The following is a 23,894-nucleotide window of genomic DNA, read 5'->3' on the forward strand; positions in this document are numbered from 1 at the left end:
CTGCTCGAAGGCAGATCTCGTGATACACGTAGTTGAGAGCGAAAAGCTTGTCCGAAGCGCGCGAGCTCAACTGCTCAGCCCGGAATCTCAGTTCCACATAGCGGAGCTACCGCAAGTCATCTCGCAGCTCCTGTCGACGCTTCCGTCACCCCTCGCCATGGTAAAGATAAAACCATCGGTAGAACCCATCGGCGCCCAATTACGTGCTCGACCCGCCGTGGCTGGAGTCCAGAGGACCTGTGGAGATCACGCTGTATGGGATGAAATGTGGCGTGTATGGCTGGGATGCCACTGTTCTGGCAGTTCAACTCGGGTTTGCATCTTCGTTGCCGACTTGGTTCAATAAGGACTCCAGGGAGCGGCAGGCTTATCGGATTGTATCGAGAAACAATCTTTGCTGTCAGATGAAAGGGACTCATGCGCGAGACAATATCATCGACACGAGAGTCAGTTACATTAGTGACAGTTGAGTTTCAGAAGAAGGAAGCGGAACCCTGAACTCTTGTGATTTCTGGTGGCCTTCTGGTCTAGAAGGAAGTCTCAAAGTTGAAGCGCTCCGACTCCGTCGTTGCATGTGGTGCGCCGCCTCCAACGGTTTCGGGCCATGTCGCCAAATACCGCTGCCAAAGTCCCCCTGCTCCTGGTCGTCTCGGCCGGAGAGGGTGCAGAGACCATTCTTCACACGATAGCCAAGGAGTCCGGCAAGTCTGTTAAGTATGCGGATGCCGGTCACGGCCCCGGTGGCGGCCTTCATCCCCAGGACGACGTCGAGGGCCACACGATCAAGAACCCGCAGTCATCGGCCTACATCATCACCGAAAAGATGTTCTGGCGGTTGCTTTGGATCATGACGGCGACGCTAATAGTCAGCGGCATTCAGGACCTCAGGGGCTATCTCAGCGTAATGTGGGATGCTACCTTTGGATAGATATGAGACCGCCGGAGCGGTAGATACCGAGCTGTTAGACATTATCTACAGCGACGACTACGCTGCGTCCTTTTATGCCCATGACAAGACGACTATAGCGTAGTTGAGTGTGCCCTTCGAGGGCCTGATGGACTTGTCGGAGGCCGCGGAGGCCCAGGAGCTCACTGCCACGTATCAGGCTAGACGCCAGGAATACCGCACTGCTATGGAAAGCGGCATCCCTGTGCACTTGCTCAACCCCAAGAACTTCCAGGCGTACGGCATCAAGCGCAACTGGGAACGACGTGGCCAAGCTGGCTGAGTCGCCCAAGCTCATGGGAGGGAATTTGCCCAAGAATAATGACTTGTTCGCCATAGTTAATCGTCGCCCATGCCTCTTCGGACACCTCAGTGCGTTCATCAGCTCTTTACATGAGTGTCCAGTCAAACTGGATCTCACCAGAGAGCTTCTCATTGTTCCCCCGCCTGTTGGCGTTTGAACAATCGTATAAAAGCTGCAACCTCGACAACGCAGGTGAGATCAACGGAGGCGATAGCCGAGCGCGCAGATAAGCCTGCGACTAAGTCGGGCCCTCGAGCTTCTCTCGAATGCTTCATCGCTGGCGTTGGTTTCGGTAATAACTGCACTTCCGAATCGATCTCGGATAGGCAACATCATCAAGCAACCGGAGTACATCATCTCGTTCAGCGCGAAACTTAGCTTTCCTATGACCAGCCTTGCTGCCAGTCCCCGCGCGTGGACTGGGTCGCTCGCAGTGTGGCCTCCCGCCAGGATTCACGCTCTCCATCTGAGGAGCGCTCCTCGACTCTAGGGTTGGACTCTCCCATGGGCGTTTCTAAGGGCCTTCCTGAATGCTTTCACCAGGGAGTCACATACGGAGTCTGTCACAAAGCGGACCGTGTAGCTTTCTCCGGTTTATCCGCTGCCTCCTCCGAGGCATGTTTCTGCTGGCGCTGCTCATTTTGGCCAACCTATTCTTGATCCCAAGTAAAGCACATCCCGTACGTTCGAACAGAGGCCTCCAGGGTACACTATTGTCACATGGCAACCTTAACTACCGCCGCATGAGCGGGATTTATACAAGCTGCTCATGAGCACGCTGTGCGGCAACCTTTCTTTCAGATATACGACGATGACGCCTGTTGCTCGACGCCGCCACCGCAACAGCAGCACTATTCAATTATGTCTGCCCTAATAGCAACATCAGTCTCGCTGAAGTTGCTGGCGAACTTCCGTGTTGTGAAAGTGCAGCATGTCTTGCTTTCAGACGAAACAACAGGACCCCATCATTCGGGCCCTAGCGGACGCTGAAGAAGTCCTATTTCAATATAGACCAATTAGGGGCCAAAGAAGGGGATCGGCCTGCCGACTATGGGACAATGGAGATGCAATGGTTTGTGGATCTTGAATGAGATCTAGAGATGGGGCACATTTTGCTACCTCCCAATCTGGCTCAGCAAGGGCATTGGGACTCGCCGCCTCCGTCCAACGGTTTTTGTGCTTCCTTGTTTCTCTACCACATCCATGAGCATAACGACAACTCATCATCTGCGTCAATTAACCCCGGGCCCCAAAGCAACTCTGGACGCCCCAATTGCCTCCTTCGGTAAACGTGTCAACGCTGCATCTCTTCTTCATGGGCATCGTGAACGAGACAAGGCAAGCGCAGCAAGGATGCGATGGCTTACATCTTGCATAGACTGTGGGAAACTCGACTTTGACGACACGTCTGGCGTCTCGCGCCGCGGAAAGCTTCTGTCGTGGGGATCCTAGGCGTCTCGGTCTTAGGTCTGGCATTTGCTTCGGAGTAGGCCGGCGCTCTTAAGACCTCCCATGTGTTCGACACGATAGTCACACCAGGAAAAGAAAAGAAGCACGAAGGGATGCGTCAATAGCAGGCAACGAGGTCTATTGCGCACTCATCTGCTGTAGCTTTGTCGTCACTGCAACCGCTACTTGCGGTGTACCTATGCCCGCCTGATACCAGCCTGGATGCAGTGACAACACCCAGCAGCGGTTGAAAAGAGGGGGCGAAGCTCGTTCATGGCCGGGCGTATGCGCCTTACCACAGATGAAGCTCTTCTTAGATGCTTGTCAGTTGGCACGCAGGTGGTCTTGGGATTGGCGATAACGGAGACTTTGACTGGTTTTTCTCCACCGGGGGAGGATTATGACAGTGGGAACTTTGCCGCCCCCTGGTCGCAGTCGCGTAGGCAAACAAGTTGATCAGCGATGACGCTGACCATTCGCCTTCGCGGAGTTCACATGAGGTCGTTAGAAACCTGTGGATATTACGCAAGAAATTGCACCTTCGGTCCGCCGCCCCTCGGGGAAGCTGCGGAAGCCATTACGCGTTCAGTAAAGCTGTTTGAAAACCAAACAAGCCATATATTCTGAGAAGCTACAGTTCCAAGAATGCCCGCGTATGTCACCACCTTACAAGGCGATTCGTCTACAACAACACCATTTCTATCGCATCAACGATCCACATAACATCTACTTCTTCGTAGAAGAACTATACTGCGCGTGACAGCATTCATGTGAATAAATTGTTCCTCGACCCGGGCCCGTTGGAACATCCTGGCCGCCGTGGATCCGAAAGAAACAATCAAGGCTCAGGCGACACCGGCAGCCTTAGTGACCATCTCACTAGCCTATGATCTCGATGACGAGACATGCTCCCGAGATCACATTTGCAATGCTTGGAATACAAGAACTAGGTGGCTGTCGTTCAGGAAGAGCGGGAGAATTCTTGTTCCGCCACGCCTCTACTCCATTGCTGCTGGAGCCTGTGACGAAGCTCAGAGGCGCAGTTGAAAGAGCCTCAGCCAATGGTTCTGGTCGATTTTCTATTCACGTTAGGCGCTGGAGAATCATGACACCAGGGTGATGTGAGAGAGAGGGCTTCCTTCCACCAGCAAGTCGGGCCCGTTTCAATGTCAGCGATGGTACCCGCGACTGTTGTCTCTGTTGTAAGGGTCGACCCCATACGAAATGTAGGGGATATTTAGGGGCAGTTCAAGGAGTTCATGAAGCAAGCCCCCAGCCCTCGACTGCTTCTCATAGGTCATGAATCTATTTCCGCCACTCTTCCAAACCTAGCCTCCCTGGCGGATACAGCCTGGTCACCTACTACAAGGTCCGGCCAGAAGGACTTCGCACCAAAATGGAGTACCATGTGGTCTGGGTATATCGTGGAATTTGGATCACCATCTGCCATCCGAAACGGACCGCACTAGTGACCACATCGAGCGACGGAACCAGATCGTGCGTCGGAACGACATTGGAGTTCACGCTTCAATACGAAGTCTTCCGGCTGGCGCCTCCGACGATGCCACAGCCCGATATTTCACCATCTCAACAAAGTACACATCGAGATGAATCACCCCATCCAGGACTTTTGTCTGCGAGGATGATCTAGGTTCGTGGGGTCATGGCGAATTGCTCTGTATGAAAGCTTGTAGGCTAAGCCACCCAAGGTCTGGCCGCCTCTTTTGCGCATCCGCCATAACACCAATTGGTATATCCCAGAGTCGCTGAACGACGAACAAAACAGTTCTATCACTCGCAAGCGAGCCTATATTTGATTGCGTGAAGCTGGGAACAAGCTCGAGAGAGTGTACCGCAGAAGCGCTATGAAGCCTTCGTCGTGGACCTACCAGCGTAAGAGCGATTTCCCTTCTATTTGTCGAAGGCTGTGCCATATGTCTCAATGACCCTCTACGATTCCCGGGCCTAGAGAGATACGTCTTCCCATATAGCATCAATCAGGGAAGGTGCGGATGTCGAGCTTGGCTAGTGCAGACCCCTCAAAAACCCCAACATTCTCATGCAGCACCTGCCGGCCGGTACAATCCTGCTGCTGAACTACTTTAAGGCGCGACCGCCCGATATTATATTTACCGAGAGATTGAGAAGCCACCGAATTGTGGCTCAATGGACTGTGTCCTCTCCTTTTATCCAGCTTCATGCAAACCGTCATCTCCCCTCTGAGGATCGGGCGTAGTGAGGCTGGGATACCGATAATTCTGCAGCATTCCTTTCATTCGCAGCATGTTCGGGTGCCCTGCCTACTCCTTGAAAATCGAGGGCTTCTGTCAGGGGCCCATGAACATGTCTGTAGATGCAGATCTCTCAGCTTTCCGGTGGTTGGGGTAGCGCTGTGGTATGCCACGAGAAACGACGCCCCTCATCGCGTGTTGCGTCATGAGCACGATACAACACTTGTGACTAAATAAAAGGCCGAGGGAACTTTACTATGAATACAGGAATTCTCGGTTCCTTTGGTTATCGAACGCGGTGCTTGATCCTGTCCCGAAGCCTCTACCGCGAACTATTCGACACCCGCTCTCACATCATGATGAACGCCCCATACAGAATGCTGACGGGCGGGGAGTAGAGGTATTTGGAGAAAAGAACCATCCAATTTTCTTTCCTAGTTTCTATCTTCATGAACATGCTGAATCAGCAGAGGTTTCTGCGTTGGCTACTTGGTCCCTCACGTACGCGATGACGGTGACGATGATAGTACCTCACCATTGCTTCACCAAGGCAGGGTCGCTGATTCCAGTGGCCTTCTAATCCCTCTTCTGTTTGTCAACTCCGTGCCGAATAGAGCGACTCGCGCACTATTCGAAGCCCTTGACGTTGGCCTTGGATAACAAGTGAGCGTGGGTTGGCTAGGTCAGATATCTCCAATACTACTATGTAGTATTTCGTTGAAAACGTTCAGCCGGAAGGCCTGGCCTGGCCTGATCATAGCCATCAAAACGAATGGCTTGGCCTCTTCATTAACAAGCTGCTTCAATGGACAATTGGGTTTACATAGTCTTTGCACAAGGGGACGGACAGTATTTGGCTAAACAAGATACCAGGAGCCCTATGCACCTAAGACCCCAAAACGAACGTCAGTCTCTGTGCGCCGATGAAGGCAACCGAGAGTGGCTCCGGCAGGGAGTCCACCGATCCACCTAAGAGAGTACTGGGTCACCACAAGAGAACGCTAGCCCGACAGCAAACTCGATCTTGAGTCTAGACCAAGACCATGTCAACCACCTCGATCTCAGAGGCGAAGGCATCAGAACAGGAAGGAACTGGTGATGCTACATTGAGCGGGCATCTCTTTCTTCTACTAAAATTGTTTTGATCTCTTCACAGACTGTAAAACGAGGAGATTGTGTTGTCATGCTGAGCAGATAATGCTGGCAGCCTTTTGCCATCTCTGTCACCTGGATTGTCCAAGATTCTACCTCCCCGAAATCTGAGGCCAGAGTAGGGCATAGATGTTCGTTCACCATTCCCGGGCCCCTCTCAGGACAGCGATGCCCCTATGAAGGGCTATTCAGTCTCACCAATGGCCAGCGGATCGACCAGAGCCATTCTCTCCAACGATGCCAAGCTTGGCAATCCTTCTGACAGCGTAGGCCAAAAGAGAAAGTCAGAGGAACAGCACGACATCGCATTTTCCATGCCAAAGCTGGGAATACCCAGCGAACCTCCGAAGAGGGGCATGCCCATCAAATCAGGAGATGGCGTAAGGGCTTGGGACAAGGAACCACATAACGCCCAGTTCGGGATACCTCCCATGGAGAGCGGCGGCGGTGTCTACACTAAGTACACAACACAAGGACGTCTCGTGGAGATTCCATACACACTCCGGGAGGATGTGGGCAGTCATCTTGGCCCCGAGAGCCACTGAACCGGCGAGAGCATTCGTGCGCCCGCCGAACTTTGTATGGGTATGAATTTGCGGCTTGTCTCGCGCGAGTGGTCAAATTTGTTCTTGCCGATTGGAATTGAGAGGACGTTGCGTCTCTGGTGGTTAAACAACCGAGAAACGTTGAGAGTCGCAGCAAAGGAAGAAGAAAAAAGACCATTTTGATGTTCTTTTAGTAACATCTACCTCATCTAAATCACCATGTCATATTTCTGAGAGCTGGCTATCTCGTATATCACGGGGAATCTTGGGTAAGGGCTGAAGGTCAATTGGAACCATCAACCCGTGCGACTTGACCTCCCTGATCGAACTGGCGCAAATGACCTCCAAAAATTCATGAGATTCACTGCCTGAGGCTCGCTGACATGACGAAGTTCAGCTTAATGGAGGACTATTTTCCCCCCTCATGCGAGAGTGGTTTCGCTTACTCTCCTTGCCCTCCACCCTGGCCGCGACATGCGCCAATTAATTACGAGTTCATCACGATCTCAGAACTAAAGGGCCTATTGTCATTTTTTCTCTGAAAAAAAAAAAAAACGCAGAAGCTTAATCGTTTTTATTCGATGTCGGGTCTCAAGCTCAAAATCAAACGCAAGCACAGAACCATCACCGGCTCAACCTGAGGCCGACTAATAGACGTGGGGTATCTTTAGTACCAAACACAATCTCAACACACACAGATAATCACTCTCAGACGTATGCTCCAAAAATGTGGAGACCACCTTTTTGAGCCACCTTAGAGGACAATGTATGTTCCGTTGCTCTCATCTTTAGTATATCTTCATCAACTCTGGCGTCATCGGCATATTTACCAATTGACGCCAACTGGTGTCACGACTACATATTTGATGGTTGAAAAATGGTATAAGTCTTCCTTCCAAAGAGGACAAATTACATTTCAATCACTGGAAATACCCTCAGGCACCATGTGACTGATGTTGACAGCATTGAAGACAAGTTCAAAATGCTCGTCTCTGCTGTTCCTGACATCACAAGGGACCTCCCGTCGAAGGCAACGTCATCATATCAGATCATCAGAACCCGCGGGGTACATTGCTTGCTTCCTGCTCTATCAATGATCTGTTGGGCCTACCCTATGTCAGCTCTCCGCATCAGGCGTTCTCCATATGCCTTGAGAACCCCGGGCCCAACATCTTGCATGGGCGTGAAACCGAAGTGCAATTCTATCTCCCCCCATGAAGAACAAGGCCACAGATGCGTTTAGCATACTCAAAATTCTTCCCGGAAATCACTTCGCCTCGAAGAACGCATTCTTCCGAGTACTAGACTGAAACTACGGAAAACAAGGCCTGCCAAAATTGGAGTTCTTCTCTCCCACTTGAGTGGACACTTGAGATATCCAATACATGCAGGAATTTGATGCACTGCAAGCATCGCTGTGTCTTTAATCGGCGCTGTTCATATGAGCAGGTGATGTGCCCAGCTTGAATTAGCTGGGCAGCTCCTGAGGGAAGAAGTAGAGATACATCATTCAATCTATAGTTGCTCATTCCATACTGTAATTAGCCCATCTTACCAGGGAGGAGGTGCGGAAGGAGGGATACCTATTCTCAGCCGTGGCGCAATGGCTCATGGAGCACCCCGAAGACGCGGAGGAGGTGGACACTATGAGTAGTATCGCCATCCGTTGGTACGCTACTATGCCCATGACTCGGGACATAATCACGGGCCAAGCCGAGCCCCTCCCGGCCTAGGAGAGCACCCCATTCGACTACTTCACAGCCGTGGACCCGCGCCTCTCGGACCCCGACGAGAGAGAGGAGCTTTTCAGGGTGATGGGTATTGAGGAGGTGGTCACCCCGAAGAAGAAAAAGGGCAAGGTCGACATGTCGAACCACTTCACTGAGCTTGAATTGTTTGATGCCAACCGGCCTAGGATCACAAAATCCCTTCTGAAGATTCGAAAAGATGAGTAGCTTTCAGCTCTCCGAGACGAAGAGAAGCAAGCAATCTTTGCCGTCTGTTCTTGGAGAAGAATTTGTACACACGGCCAGGGTTTTTCGAATTAAAAAGATCCAGACATGCCGGACAATTGCACTTAAGAAAGCCCAGAAGGAGGAATGCTTCCAGGAGTGGATGGGAGCGACTCCAAGAACCCAGCCTCGAGCTCGTGCTGGGCCCTCAGCGAGTCGAGAATCACCCTGTCGTTGGTTGGTGGAGGCTAAGATTGCGCCCTTTGATGGGTCCGGGCGGTGCCAGTGGCAAGCAACCCATACCTCGATGAGCTCTCTTACATTGGGTTTAGGAGGATTTTGATATACGTTACAAGGAAGATAAGGAGGACACTGCGGGGACGACTTTCAAGCTCTACGCGTCTGACCTGACATGAGTTGAGCTCCTCAATGAGAAGTTGGGAGGACGATTCAGGCATCTTTGCCTGGAGAACCGGTGCTGTCTATAGCTACAGAGGCCTCTCACTCATACAGCTGGTCTTGCTGTGTATTTGCTGCGCCCGCATTTATCAACACATACTATCTCATTGATCGCGAGAAGATACTTAAAACCATGAGTCTAATTCTACCTATGTAATGAGGAACTTAACTGTTAGTGTGAAGGGGCGGAATGATTCGATCCTCGATTGCTTGTTCGTTGATTCCTGATTGTTTCCAGGGACGCATTGGCGATCTTGGTTCATTAGCGTCCAGCGGTGATGGCACAGTGAAATGCCCTTAGTTGAACATGATACTTATCATGACGCAGAAAGTTGAAACTTTCAATCCGAATCAGAGTCATAGTCCACTAACTGGGTTTTGGCAACTCCTCCTTTCTGCAGCGCCACCAAAGGTTTGGCACGGTGGCATTCGTCAGTAATATACAGTCCTTATCTGAATGGGTATGGAGGGTTGAGGGCTTACACATCGTGTACAACGAATGTAGAACCGGAAAATCTGAATGCCAAGATATTTCTCGTCTCGTGTTGTTTTCCGTGCGTTGAATTTACCTTGTGACTACCATCCTGCATTACGGAACCGGGCTCACAACTTGAACTTCAAGCCCGTCACTACTTCTTCACGCCGCCGACCGGCAACAACCCATTCATATGGGCGCCACACCGCACCAGTTCGAATCATCCCCCGCTAGCCAGCACGGATGCGTTATCCCAGTACGCTCCATCAGCATGCATTTCCGCACAAACCTTTGGAGTCGAAGTCGATGTACAAGAGAATTGCTGAGCATCCTACCTATTCAGGTCCCGAAGACCCCACATCGGGCCGGGTGTGGGTCACCTCGAGCACCGGCATTAGTGGGGCGGTTCAGCCGAGTAGTGGTTCACTGGCACCGGTATACTGAGCCTGAAGCCACATGCTGTCCCGCAGGTCTCGTCGGCAGGTCAAATCGCCCCTTGGCCACCACCAGCATATCTGGCCACAGTTTTAATTACCCTCCGATATCCCGCGCTGGCCGCGTTGAGCCAGTGTCCGTTGCGGAGGGTATCGGAAGCGTTGGCCAACTGGCCTGTGGACACAGATTTAAATCACTGCATTACCTTACATCAGGTGCTATCAGTGTATTGCAGCAAACTCAGACACCACACTCCGTTCGCAACTTCATTTTGGTTCACACTGTCGGATGTTGAACGGCAGCATACCAGTCAAGGAAGGTCATGCCTCATACCTATCGTGGTACCCAGCGAGGGCGATTTCAACCCACCCTCAAAGCTTTGCGCGCCTACGTACTGGTCATCCCGATCTTCTTACTTGCTTAATCTTCAAGGCACAATTCATACGGGTAGGGCTTCCGAACTCGCGGTTTTGGGGAACTTGACAAAAACCTCACCAGCCAGCACAACCTCAACTGAAAGCCAAAAGCTGAATATCAGACAGATTCTCACCTGCGGTAATCATCGCGTCACCCGTGCGCACAAAGCCCGTGCCACTCGTTTTCCCCGTCTCGCCGTCTTGCCGAACCCCCGCTCGGATCACCGGTACTAACCCGGCAGCCCCTTGCTTAGCGTCTGGCACCCAGTAAGGTTCAAGACATGTCACAATCTTTGGCGTTAGCACATGTTAGGCACCTGCAGTCAAGCACGCAGCGGGATTAGCAACAGCAAAGGCCGCCAGCGACAAGAGCTTCCGTGCCGTAGCTGCGTATCAAACAAACCTTCTCATCTGGTTGGGTTCACGCTTATTCAACTCAAGTCGGCCAAGCCCAACTCTGTCTAAGCTCCGACAGCTATCATTGGGCTAGTGCAGCTACAACCGTTGATTCGCTAGGAGCTGCGGAAACCGGTTGGTATGCGAAGCGAGCGCCTCGGTCCCAGAACATCGATAGCGTCCCATCGGTGAGCTCGGCCTGGTAGACGTCATGGAGGGCACGCAGGAAAGTGTTTTAGACCAGGCCCATAGCATTCCTCTACCCCTCTCATAGGTAGAATAATAATAAAGCGAAGCTTTTTCACCACTCGCCATCCTTTTGTGCTATTCTCACGCTGATACGTGCAGAATCATTCATACATCATGAAGACCACTAACAGACCCGACGAATGGAAGATTGAGCAGGGCCTGGCTGGGGCTGAGCTTCCCGTCCTTGACATGACGGGACCGCAGACCAAGGCCCTTCCTCCTCAGATCTTTGGTGACCTCACGAAAGATGAGGCCGCCATCAAGAGTGTTGGTGACCCGAACAAGCTCTTCACTGAAGAGCGTGAAGGGTGGACTGGGTGAGTCGCAATCGGTCATGATGATGTTCTTCCATAACACAGTCCTTTACAATCGCTGACGGAGCTCAACCGCACAGCTTCGTCGAGTGGGAGAACTATCCCGAGAAAAAGGCTGCGGCACACAAGATCTTGACCTCCCAAACATTCCCTCCCAATCCGGAGTTCCAGCTCGGTCCAATCCCAGCGACAAATCCTGTGCTTCCTGGCACTCATTGGAAGATGTGGCACAAGGCGGTCGGCGGCGCTCTCTCTCGCATCCCCGACGACTCTTGGGACATCGTCCTCAAGGAGAAGCACGCCGACATGCTCCATCTTCTCCAGTTTCCCTACAATGGCGAACCTCCAAAGCGCCTCGTGACCGACAAGGAGATCACCCCGAACCCCCTACACTTCGTGCGAAACCACGGCGGTATCCCAATTATCGATAAGGAACACTACAGCTTCCTCCTGGACGGTCTCGTCGCGAACCCCAAGTCTTTCACTCTCGACGACCTCATGGACGAGACCAAGTTCCCGCGCATGGAGAAGACTATCACGATGCAGTGTTCTGGAACCCGACGCATTGAGCAGATCCTGAAGTACCCCGGCCAGGGTGACGAAGTAGCCCAAGCTCCTTGGGCAGAGGGGGCGATCGGCACTGCCAAATACGTCGGAATTAGTCTCAAGAAGGTGATCAAGGCATGTGGTGGACTCATTGAGGGAGCCAAGCACCTCGAATTCTATGGCGCGGACACCTACTTCAAAGACGATAAGACCATGAACTACCTCGTCAGTGTTCCTTGGTCCAAGGTCAAGGCCAATGAGGTCATGCTGGCATGGGAGATGAACGGCGAAGTCCTCCCGCGTATCCATGGATATCCCCTCCGCATCGTCGTCTTCGGTTACATCGGCGCTCGAAGTGTGAAGTGGCTTTACCGCATCAAGGCCATCAAGAACCCCACTCGCGCGCCCGTCCAGAGCCAGGAGTACCTCTACTTCCCCCAGCAGGTCGGCAAGCACAACTTCAAGCTCACGGATGGCATCCAGATCCAAGAAATGCCAGTCAGCTCGGCCATCATGTCGCCCTGGACCAAGCAGGTCGTCATCCACAACGGCAAGATCCGCTGCAAGGGATGGGCCTACTCTGGTGGTGGACGCTGGCCGGAGCGCGTTGAGCTCTCGTCCGACGGAGGTTTCAACTGGTACACCGTGCCTGTTGAGAATCTCTCAAAGAAGCGCAAGTGGACCTGGCGAACTTGGGAGATGGATTTGCCCTGCGATGTTGAGGGCTGGATTGAAATTGTCTGTCGCTGCTGGGACAATTCTCTCAACACCCAGCCGCCTGATGTCCGCACTGCATGGAACTGGGGCCTGCATGTCACCAGCTCCTGCCACAGAATCTCGGTTTACAGTGTGAACAACACCCGACCGAAGACCAAGGCCCGCCTTCAGGAGTTCGCAGACAAGGGTATTCCGTTTGCCCCAATCACTGTTCCGCTCGCTTTCCCATCTCAGAGTTGGGATGATTATGAAAAGTATTGGAAGAGTCACGATCCGAGAGACGCCGAGGATGAGTAAATCGGCTCCGATCTATGATGCCAGTTTTTCTTCGCGGTGGCCTTCGTGAGGAGTAGCTTCCAGGTCATATGGGCGCTGTAACATGAACACAAAAACAATAAAACAATGAACCAAAACTTGTGGCGAAATCTGGAATCCCCTCGCATCGAATGATGAAATTGTGACTTTGATCAAGCTCAAACATGATGTATGAAGAGTAGAACACGTCATCGACATACTGATAACTGCCAAACACTGGTCGCGCTGACAACCATCGCCCTCATTCCAGCAGGCGATTGGGTCAAAACTACGCTGCAACGCACTGAAGCCCCCCTAATGAATGACACCTTGCCCCAACAGCCGATCTCCGTGCTCATCTAGCTGCAAATGTTTTGGTCCAGGCTGCGGCAAGGCCACCTCGAGTAAAGCCGAGAACAAGCTTCCATCCCCTTGGCCGGAGCAACATCGGAATCCTAGCGTCTGCCAGTGAACGGGCTTCCCGAAAACGCGCCTTCGGTGTCTGCCGTTGTGGGTCGCCGGATCGATCCCGAAACTCCGCGCCTCATCCCGCGCAGAAGCTTCGGCATCGCAAATCGCACAGCTCGCATCTGCAATACAGGCCTTGCCATTGGTTTGACTGCCCCTCGTAATTAACTGTTTGTATCCCTGCAAACACCGACTTGTCGCTGAAGTCTGCAGCAGTGGCCAATTGATTGATGCTGAGGTTGGTTCTGAAGGCTTACTCTTGATGCCTATCACAGAGTCGCCGAGCGATGCTTTTGCTGCCCATGAACTCTCCTTGCCAGATGCCCCCATCATCCCGAGGTCTTCAATGCCGTGAACGCGCCCTATTTGCACGCCTGCTATCCGTCTTGCTAATGGCCTTTAATGTCCATTACATATTGTGTGGTTGACCGCAATAAGTAAACTGTTTTGAAGCCCATCAACATGCTAGCGATTCGGGTCGCTAAGTCCTTAAATCGACCCCTGGCACCATCACGCACTAAACTCAAGCATTCGCGCCGGGCGAGCACGACTCTGATACCGGTCAACTGTAAACGCCCATTCTCTTTGCACCACAGCATCAGCTCACCGGCCACAATGAATCCCCAAGCCGTCGAAGCCCCCTTGACACAATCGGCCACCTTTCTCGTCTTATCGGCCACAGATGTACCAGATGCCCTCAAGAACATTCGATCTGCCGTCTCAAGTATCTCGGACATCACCAAGAACATTTCGACCCGCCACCCGAGCGCCAATCTCTCTTGCACCGTCGGCATCGGCAGCAAAATCTGGGATGGGCTCACGCAACTGCCCCGGCCGACGGAGTTGAGACCATTTAAAGAGATCCGGGGTGCTAAACACACTGCAGTATCGACACCTGGTGACCTGTTATTTCACATCCGATCGGAGAGGAGAGACATGTCCTTCGAGTTTGAGAGACAACTCATGGATTTGCTAGGCAATGCGGTCAAGACGGAAGACGAGACGGTTGGGTTTCGGTACTTTGATGCACGCGATGTGCTAGGGTTCGTCGACGGCACTGCTAACCCCGTTGGCTCAGACGTCTCTGAAGCTGTTGTCATCACCGAACAAGATGACAAGTCCGAGGCCGCACCCGGGGGAAGTTACGTCGTGGTGCAGAAGTATCTCCACGATCTCAAGGCATGGCGCAGCTTGTCTACCGAGAAGCAGGAATCCATCATTGGGCGGACAAAATTGGACAATATAGAGCTAAACGACGCGGATGATGGACGCCAGCAGTCTCACAAGAGCCTAGCAACCATCGAGGACGAGGACGGAAACGAGCATGACATCCTCAGGGATAACATGCCTTTTGGATCTCCAGCCTCTGGGGAGTTTGGCACCTACTTCATCGGGTACTCCAATAAGCTCTGGGTCACGGAGAAGATGCTTGAGCGGATGTTCATTGGCAATCCGCCCGGGCTGCATGACAGAATATTGGACTTTTCGAAAGCAGTCACGGGGTCTACCTTTTTTGTGCCATCGGCCAAGGTATTGGAAAGTCTTGGTAATGAATAAGTCTCGTCTGAATCTGACATCAAGTTCCATTTGGTGGATCGCGCTGTTCTACTGGTGGGATGACAAAACAGGGGTCCTCTAGGATTAAGGGGTACGATCGCTAGTGGGACAGCATCTCCAAATGGTCCTTGCCAAGAAGTTTCAAATCATCGCATCGCTTTTGTTTTCACTAAATCGACGGGGGAGCCTGTTTCTTTCAAAGGTGATGAGTGGAATAATTATGGTCGGACAGTCCCCCAAGAGCGGACTTCTAGTCCGCAAGTTCGACATGCATGCATCCCGGTATTTAACCACGAATCAAGTGGTATGCCATCAGATGGAACATTTTATTCTCCTCGCCTTTCGCCCTACTTATATGGAATCCACGGAACGCGAGGAAACAAAGGGATGCAATAGCCCACACGGAAAATTGTTTTTTCTCTTCACACCGTCTTACACATATTGCCAAGCTTTTCAACAAACAAGCGTATACGAGCTACGAGGTGGAATTCATGGGAATGCGTGGTGCCCTCCTTATTTTCACCTCATCTAATGGTAACCTGGCATCTTGTGATTTTAATTATTTAAGTGGATGGCTGCTAAAGTCCATCAACTTGAAAATGGCTCTACCTCAATATCATTGAGCATATCCGGAACTACTCTCTAGACTTGATCTACTTCCTCAACATGGTGACCATGGCCATTGCCAAGTTCCTCCCCGTTGCAGTTCTTGCCAGTCTCGTCGCTGGGCAGACTCTCGATATTCCAGCAAGGAGCGGTTCCATCATCTCCCTCCCTCCGCCGAGCGTGATTTCCGGTTCGAAGGACATGTGAAACAAAGAATACGACCGAGGACGCGCTTGCGAGACAGACGTCGAGACACCGGGTGGCCATCCCGTCTTCATCCTGGACGACGGCGCGACACTCAGCAACGCCATCATTGGCATTGGCCAAGTAGAGGGTATCCACTGCAGAGGTGCTTGCACGCTGAAAAATGTCTGGTTTCGCAAGGTTTGCGATGGTAAGCTCCTTTTCAACAACACTCAGGAACCATATCATTGGTCAGAGGGTTGACGTAAATGACACAGATGCCATCACGCTCGTCGGAAACGGCGACATCCTCATCCAGGGAGGAGGTGCACAGTCCGCAGTCGAGAATGTCATTCTGCATCAAGGCAAGGGGACCGTGACGATCAAGGACTTCACCGTGGTAGCATCGAACAGGCTTTACCGTGCTTGCGGTAATTGCGCAAATAATGGACGGCCTCGCAATGTTGTTATTGAGAACGTTAAAGCGAATAACGTGAAGCTTCTCACCGGCATCAACTCCAACTTCGGCGACGTGTCCACCGTGTTCAACTCATGCGGCGCAGCGGTTACGAAGGTGTGCCAGGAGTACAAGGGTGTCCAGAAGGGACAGGAGAGTTCGAAGGTGACTACCACGGCTAACTGCAAAGGACAAACGTCTCTCAGCGCATGTTAAATGGTCTAAAAGTATAGGAGTCGGAGTGACTATATGGCTTGGGCGAACATGAGTTGCGAACAATTATGACTGATCATCTGCGGAAGAATGTTGTGTTTAAGGGCGCAAGACTTCTTCAATTTACTACGTGTTTCTTCCTTTCTGCTGACTTGAGGGTCCTTGTGTTTATCATAGCCATCATCCGTATCCCTACTCGTGTTTCTTTTTGCGAAGGTGCTCAAGTCTAGGTCTCCGTACCATGTTATATCGAGCCAACATTGAAGACGTAATCAATGGTAAAACTCAGGATCACAAAGGGAGGATCAAAGCGGCACCTGCAAGTGTGGAAACACCTAACACCATGACAACCACGTACTTCAAATTCATGAACGCATAGGCTAGCTTTAACTACCATGGGAATTGTATACCAATTCCATTTCACAGATAGTTATGCAGGCCATTTTTGACCAGCACGACTGACTTTGGAAAGCCCCCCTCCCCTGCCTCCAGTCACACACTCTTAACTATATGCGAGCTGCCACTGCCGCAACTGTGCTATTCACCGGGCACCTCGCCATTGCTTACCGACCTCTTCTCTCGCATCTTCTTCGAAAAGCCAGGCAGTCCCTCACGGCCCAAAATGACTGCCGGATCCAAGGGTACAAAGATCGCTACCGCAATTACCATCACGACGGCGTCCAGCGCAATGAAGTAGACTTCGTGCGTGAGGAAATAGCCGTTCCAGCCCTGAGCAAGCTCGATAACCCGATAAACGCTTCGAATATATACCATCACGAAGCTAATAGTGAGTGACACAAACACTAGCTTCATCCCATAAATGACACTGCCACGCACATGGCTGAAGACTCTCCAGAAAAAGTCCCCCAGAAACCCACCGAATAGCGTCATGGTGAACAGTTGGACCGCAATGCCACCCAACATAATTTGCGAGCCCATAGACATATCCTCGTCCGTATCTGCTATGCTGGCCATGGCTCCCCCGATGGCCTGGATAATAAGAGCAAGAACGTCGCAAGTACAAAATACAATAATGTACCATTTAGGAGAGATCGATGACGATGAAGGGCCAAGATTGATAATCAGCTTGCCAAGGAGGACGTAAATGGCAGAGGCGAAGAAGACAGGGGCTATAATGAGGGTGACTATCTGCGACATAAAGGCGTCGGCGTTGTATGGGCATTTTCCGGCGTAGGCACGGGAGACCCAGCCTATTAATTCGGCTATGAAACGGAATGATGTTCAGAGACTGAGGCGGAAAAGTTATGGTCGAGTATCAAAGGATAAAAAGAGATGTGGCACATACTTAAGGCTCCTATGGCGAGCAGAATGGACACGGTCGCACGAAGGCGGATGGATTGGAAGGTATGATAGAAGAGGGGTATGGAAAAGAGAACGCTGAGGGCTACACCGGCGGCGAAGGAGGGAACATAGCCATAGTTTGTGCTGAAACCGGGCGTCAAAGGATGGCAAGGTGCGGTGCGCATAACTTCCAACTCTCGCTGGTACGCCTCCGTCTGGATGTCCTCTGTACTCATTTCGATTGATGCAACCGTCCAGGTCTCTGTATGAAAGAGGTGTTTGAATCGAGTCTGTGAGAGAATTCTAAAGCTTGGGGAAAATGCACGTGGATCTTGATACGATGGCACGAACAGAACAAGGCGTTGCAACGTGGACAGATAATCTGACTTATATTGTTTTCTCGCTCATTTCGTACAACCACCCGCATATATGCAGTAAGCCGGTCTCAGCACCCTACATGACGACGTGGACGGGGGCGCTGAGCCACCGCCCAGATGACGCTTGCCACCCACCAAAGATCCAGTAGTTGCACATCCCCTTGTCGTATCAGTACACTTTTCCAAGAGACAAATTCATTTTGTTTTTCTATTATCAGAATAGGAAGTAGTGGGACTATGGAAACTCCAGCTACGCCAAAAGTGGTGCACCTTCTGACAGCAGTCATACAAGGCCTGGTAAGTCAGAGGTAGAGCGAGGAGGGTTCCCAGGGGAATTATTTGCTCCCTGCGCAGCGGAATCCTGCCAAAGGCATCCCCTTCTCATATCTCTACAGATACTTTCTGATGACCAGCTGGGAGCCGCGGGTAGAGACCTCCCATTTACTGCTACGCACCTCGCGATCATGGACTACATAGTCACGCGACCACACATTTTTACCTAGCTAGACAGCCTTAAATCTCCTGTCCCTCTGTAGAATTGCCATAGAACAGACTCAGGAATATTATGTGCGCCTCAGACTTGCTACATGGGGTCTCACCATTGCTCAGGGAGATTGGGAGCATACAGTTGAAATCATGATGCAATGACTCCACTTCAAAATGCTAGTTACTCGTTTCTACGTACAGCTGTTAAGTAAACCTTCAACGGCGTCTTGTGCCAGAACAAATAGGACTTCTGATTCAACCAGTCGTCCCCCGGGTCGACAAGCTCCATGTCGAAGTTGAAGATGAGCTTGGAGAGGATCAGGCGCATCTCCGCGTGGGCTAGACTGTGCCAGACTTCGTATTAGCGTACGGCAGTTTCCTCAGAATTGACAGAAGCCTCCACGAGTGGACTTAAAAGGGGGCGGGGGGAAGGAGAATTCCGTACTTGAGCCCAATGCAATTCCTCGGGCCAAAGGAAAATGGTTCTTTTGTCGGACCGAGGAATTATCTGAACCCGCAAGACGAGCCCAGACGATTCGCCGGTCCAACAAGTCAGCACGGCGTCTCATGGCGCTGGGAGGCGAACAACTCACGAAACATATCCAGTTTGTCGCTAGCGAACTCTGGGTGGTTTAAAAACCTCTGGGGACAGAAATCAAAAGGTCGAGTGAAATACTTTTCGTTATGGAACAGAGACCACTGCCATACCGCACAAGCGGTCTGCGTTTCCGCCGCACTCGAGTTAGACCCCAACATGTAGGTAGACATGGCAGCGGGAATGTTGACAAGTGCAGACTTACACCTTCAGGAAGAATTTCACCAGCCACGGTCGTGCCACCAGTAGGGACCTCCCTAGGCATACCGGCTGCTGCAGGCGGATAGCATCGAAGCGCCTCATCCAGACACGCCGACATGTAGGTAAGCTTGGTTACGGACGATATTGTGATGTCCTCCTCCCGGGCGAACGAGGACCGGACCTCCTCCCTCAGCCTCATCATGACCTCGCGATGCTTCAACACAAGAAACGTCACACCGCACAATAGCGTGGATGTCGTCTCCGACCCGGCAAGCACAAGCGTGCCCACGTTGACGCGGATCTGTAGGGGTTCCAGGGCCGAGCCCTCCCGCTTCTTGAGCAGCCCGGCGACCAGGTCCAGCCTCTCGGTCGGCATGGCCATGCGCCGCTGCAGCCGCTCGGTCGTGCGGCGCGCGAGCTCGACGCGGTTCAACACCAGCCACCGCATCAGGCGGACCAGCACGCGGTCCCAACCCAGATACTTGATGGTCCAGAGCCACGCTGAGATGGGTCCCGCCGAGTTGAGCTGGGCCACCCACGGATCATAGCGCCCGCGCTCGAGGCCGCCGAAGGGTTCACCAAAGCAGAGGTCGCCAATGACGTCGAACGTGGTCCAGATATACCAGTCTTTGAGATCCACGGGCTTGGGCGCACCGACCTGCTGGCCTTGGAGTTCCAGCGTGGACTCGCACCCCGTGCCCGAGAGGTCCAGGTCGTCGTCCCCTTGTACATCAGTCTCGCGGACCTTGCTGTGCCTGTGCAGCTGCCGCATGAGCAGGTCGACGTAGCCCCCGATGACGGGCTCCTGGTTCCTCAGTGCCCGCTCGCTGAAGCCAGGGGATAGCATGCGCCGCAGGAGTGCATGGTTCTCCCTGTCTTCGTTGACGATGCTATGTGGAAGCCCAGCATTGCGGTAGAATGTGCTGTACTTGGGCAGCTCCTCGGGGCCGGCGGCAGAGGTGCCCATGGGCCGACGTCCGTATATCTCCTTCCAGGCATCGGCGTGGGCGAAAGACAGTTCGTCCGGGGCGATGCGTACTACATGGCCGTACTGGCGGTGGAGGTCAAGGACGTCATAGGGAAGGCGACCCTGAATGAGGCGAACACAGGAGGAAAGACGGGTTGCGCGATGGAGGAGAGGGCCAGGAAAGCGTGCTAGAGGGTGCAACGTGAGGTTATAGACGCACTTAATCACGCCGTAAAGCAAAGCCTGAACATGGTTTTGCTTGTGTTAGTACCGGTTTCCATCGTAGGGCCTAACGTGAGCCTTGAGAGGGGAGCACAGACTTACCCCAATGATAGCCAGCCCAATGTAATGGGTGAATGAAGACATTGCGAACCTGTGTGTTCGCGTTTGGTCAACGAATATGGGATTACAAAACACAGAAACGATATGCTCCGTCAGTTCTTCACAATCTCGATCGGAACTCTCAGCAGGGCAGAAAGTCCTACCAAGCATTTGGCCTACCTATCTCACCATGCTCTGATTTTCTTTTGGCTTTAAGAGGTTGGTTAGTCGCTTGAAGTGCATTTTCTATCGCCTTCTTTTACTCACAGTAACATGAGCTTAACTTGTTCTAGCGTGTGACACGGCACGGCTGCATCTGACCTGCATAGTGGCGTCCCGAGATGGCCTGACATACTTTGAGCTAATGCATGTCATGGATCTTTGGTGTTTATCCGACTGCACTGTGCTAGTCCATTACTCGGGAAACTTCATTCACGGCCCCCGTCTCAATATCCACAAAGTAGGTCGGGCTCAGGAGTCTGACAGACTGCAGACTGCATACTGCAGACTGCGGGTGGTGCCTGGGTTCGACATGCACAGATCATATTCAATCACGCTGTTAAATACAGATATTCCCGGCGGCCACAAAGTCGTGTATAAGTCTCAGTCTTATCAAGCTATGTGTAGTCAAATGCGTCTCGGCCCAGCACAGACATTTTACTCGATGAAAATGGATTTCTCCTGGCTTCCAGGCCGTGCTGAATCCCTGAACTCTGGCCATGTCATTTCTTTGCTGGCTGGCGTAATTATCGTCTGGTATGTGACATCTGCCATCTATGTCTGGTATCCCCTCCGTCATATCCCAGGGCCGTTCCTCGCTTCCTTCTCCCACCTATGGCTGGCCACCCAGCATTTCCGGGGCGAGGCCTACCCAGCTCTCCGTGGACTGGCAAAGTACGGCTCTGTAGTGCGTATCGGGCCCAACAGAGTCCTGACGGACGACCCTGACGCCCTGCGACGTATCGCCGGACTAAACAGTGGTTACACGCGGCATCGGTCCTACAAGGACGGCACCCGATTTCACCGCGAGGTGGACTCCATGCTTGGCTTGCTCGACGAGAAGGCCCACAGTCGCATCAAAGCCAAGACAGCAGCGGGCTACAGCGGGCGGGACAACCCCGAGTTCGAGAAGACGGTTGATCGAGAGGTTGAGCGTCTCCTCCTTCTCATTCGACACAAGATGCTGTCGACGGAGCAAGAGACACGCCCGGTAGATTTTCAGGCCCTAGCTCGATTCTTTGCACTCGACGCGCTGTCCAGCTTGGCTTTTGGCCGTCCTTTTGGCCACTTGGACAACGGCGAGGATCTATATGGCTACGTCGGCGCCGTCGCCCGAGCTTTGCGGGTCCTTTGGCTTATTCGGTCGCTGCCTGTCCTGAGGGCTATGACATTTTCGGACATCACCTTTCAATATTTTGGACCAAAACCCACAGACAAGAGTGGACCCGGTCGATTAATGGGGTAAGTAACGTTGTTCGTACACAATAGATAGAAGGTGCTGATCTGTGCATTAAATTCAAAAGCGTCAATCACGACATCATCGAGGCGCGATGGAATGAGCCGGACGCCAAGGGGAGAAACGACATGCTCGTAAGGTCCCGTTCCCTCTTCCCCCTCCCAAACCAGAGTCGCTGGGTTCATGCTAAGTCTGATTGAATGGAAAGGGCCTTTTTATGCGCAACGGCCTGTCCAAAGAAGAGTGCGAGGCCGAAACCATGACACATATTGTCGCTGGTTCTGACACAACAGCCATGTACGGTGTCATGCTGTATATAGTGTCTTCGCCGCCTGTTTACCGTCGACTTAAGGGGGAAATTCAGAAAGCTATCAACGACGGAGCAGTCTCACAGCCCATCACACTTCAGGAAGCAAAGCAGCTCCCATATTTACAGGTCAGTCAGACTCTCGATTCCCCATAACGATATTTTTACTAACATGAAACGATTTGAGCAGGCCGTGGTCCTGGAAGGGTTTCGTATGAAGAATCAGCAGACATATGGTCACTTCAAGACTGCCCCAGCATCTGGTGATAAACTTAATGGAGTCTTCATACCGCCGGGCACGCCCATCGGACACAACTCAGTCGCTCTGGCTCGTAAAGCTGCCATTTTCGGTAGCGACCCTGATACCTTCCGGCCGGAGCGCTTCCTCGACATCCCAGAAGAGAAGGGCGCCGAGATGAACAGAGCGTTGAGCATTCTGTTTGGCGGCGGCCGATGGCAATGCGCCGGCAAGCCGCTTGCGTTCCTGATGATCAACAAGGTCGTGTTTGAGTTGATGAGAAACTTTGATTTCCAGTTCGTGCATCCGGAAAAGACCTGGGGCCAAAAGAGCAACATGGCACACCTGGGTGACAATGGATCTTTCAGGGTGACAGAAGCCCCGAATATCTGAGACCACAACTACACCCAAATTATGTTTGGTCGCTGCCAGCCATCCCTGTGGGCAATATGCATGTTGCATTGTTTCAATTTGCATAGAATATCATTTTTTTTGGGTAGATAATTAATGCTTATCGCAAAGATGCTGTCCTCCTGTATGCATTCTGGTAACGATCAGCATTCTGCAAACCTGATATAATTCTCCATCTATACGATAGCCTGATGAATTGAAGGCACGGAATTAGGTGGTAATCAGAAATGCCTCTCGGCACGGGACAACTTGAAAGATCACAGTTCAAAATTTGGCAGCCACTCCCAGCCTGAAGCAAAGGATGGGTTTCGCGGGATACCGCCCCAAGAGCTATCCAGGCAATGGTAAGATCCCACAACGAATTTCAGTCGACCCTTTGCAACTCACTCAACATCGCCGAGCAATGTGTCTAGATGTGACGGCTTGGTTGCACCCAAAGCCACTGAACCAAGCAGGGGACAATAAAAGCAGCTTGCTTTGCAGTTACAGTAAACAAAAGCTCGGAAGACTGTGCCTGTTCGAGCACAATGGGATTTCTAATTATAAAACCTTGATATGTCCAGTTAGACCTTCAATATCGATCCTTCAAGAGCACTCCGCATAAGCAGCGTAGGTGTAGCGGACTGGCTTGGCGGAGTTGGCGGTACAGTGCCATCAGCAACTCGCAAGAAGGGCACCATGTATGCACAAGGGTGTGTTGAGCTGATAAAATTATCAAATGGAGTAATGGCGTGCGGCAGGGCGTGATTCTGCTACTGTGGTCATTATACTACCCTGGTCAGATTACTCTTCACGAGGCAAACAACATCAATCTCAGGATGACTGCAGAGACAGAGGAGCCATGAGGATGACTCCTGTGCCAGAAGCGT

The 23,894-nt window shown here is 52.1% G+C and overlaps 6 protein-coding genes across 6 annotated transcripts; 4 read left to right on the plus strand and 2 right to left on the minus strand.

The window, feature by feature from the left end:
* Positions 1-11,123: 11,123 nt before the first annotated feature.
* SOX (Sulfite oxidase) lies at positions 11,124-12,883 on the plus strand (the record flags this gene model as incomplete). Its single annotated transcript, XM_036643913.1, has 2 exons — positions 11,124-11,326; positions 11,404-12,883. The coding sequence occupies 2 exons, from the start codon at positions 11,124-11,126 to the stop codon at positions 12,881-12,883; spliced, it is 1,683 nt and encodes a 560-aa protein (XP_036491277.1).
* Positions 12,884-13,963: 1,080 nt separating this feature from the next.
* Positions 13,964-14,905, plus strand: yfeX (putative deferrochelatase/peroxidase YfeX; the record flags this gene model as incomplete). The annotated part of the gene is made up of 1 exon (XM_036643914.1): positions 13,964-14,905. The coding sequence occupies one exon, from the start codon at positions 13,964-13,966 to the stop codon at positions 14,903-14,905; it is 942 nt and encodes a 313-aa protein (XP_036491276.1).
* A 666-nt stretch (positions 14,906-15,571) lies between these two features.
* Positions 15,572-16,367, plus strand: plyE-2 (putative pectate lyase E; the record flags this gene model as incomplete). The annotated part of the gene is made up of 3 exons (XM_036643915.1): positions 15,572-15,701; positions 15,756-15,905; positions 15,973-16,367. The coding sequence occupies 3 exons, from the start codon at positions 15,572-15,574 to the stop codon at positions 16,365-16,367; spliced, it is 675 nt and encodes a 224-aa protein (XP_036491275.1).
* Positions 16,368-16,901: 534 nt separating this feature from the next.
* Positions 16,902-17,902, minus strand: CGCS363_v012067 (Uncharacterized protein; the record flags this gene model as incomplete). The annotated part of the gene is made up of 2 exons (XM_036643916.1): positions 16,902-17,575; positions 17,671-17,902. The coding sequence occupies 2 exons, from the start codon at positions 17,900-17,902 to the stop codon at positions 16,902-16,904; spliced, it is 906 nt and encodes a 301-aa protein (XP_036491274.1).
* Positions 17,903-18,710: 808 nt separating this feature from the next.
* Positions 18,711-20,658, minus strand: ATR14 (Cytochrome P450 monooxygenase ATR14; the record flags this gene model as incomplete). Its single annotated transcript, XM_036643917.1, has 3 exons — positions 18,711-18,836; positions 19,330-20,535; positions 20,617-20,658. 3 exons carry the CDS (start codon positions 20,656-20,658, stop codon positions 18,711-18,713), a joined length of 1,374 nt encoding a protein of 457 aa, XP_036491269.1.
* Positions 20,659-21,283: 625 nt separating this feature from the next.
* Positions 21,284-23,007, plus strand: lolP1-2 (Cytochrome P450 monooxygenase lolP1; the record flags this gene model as incomplete). The annotated part of the gene is made up of 4 exons (XM_036643918.1): positions 21,284-22,074; positions 22,137-22,203; positions 22,278-22,505; positions 22,567-23,007. 4 exons carry the CDS (start codon positions 21,284-21,286, stop codon positions 23,005-23,007), a joined length of 1,527 nt encoding a protein of 508 aa, XP_036491268.1.
* Positions 23,008-23,894: the final 887 nt, after the last annotated feature.

Source organism: Colletotrichum siamense (assembly GCF_013390195.1).
Source record: "Colletotrichum siamense strain Cg363 chromosome Unknown KSG_Cg363_contig08, whole genome shotgun sequence".
NCBI lineage: Eukaryota > Fungi > Ascomycota > Sordariomycetes > Glomerellales > Glomerellaceae > Colletotrichum > Colletotrichum siamense.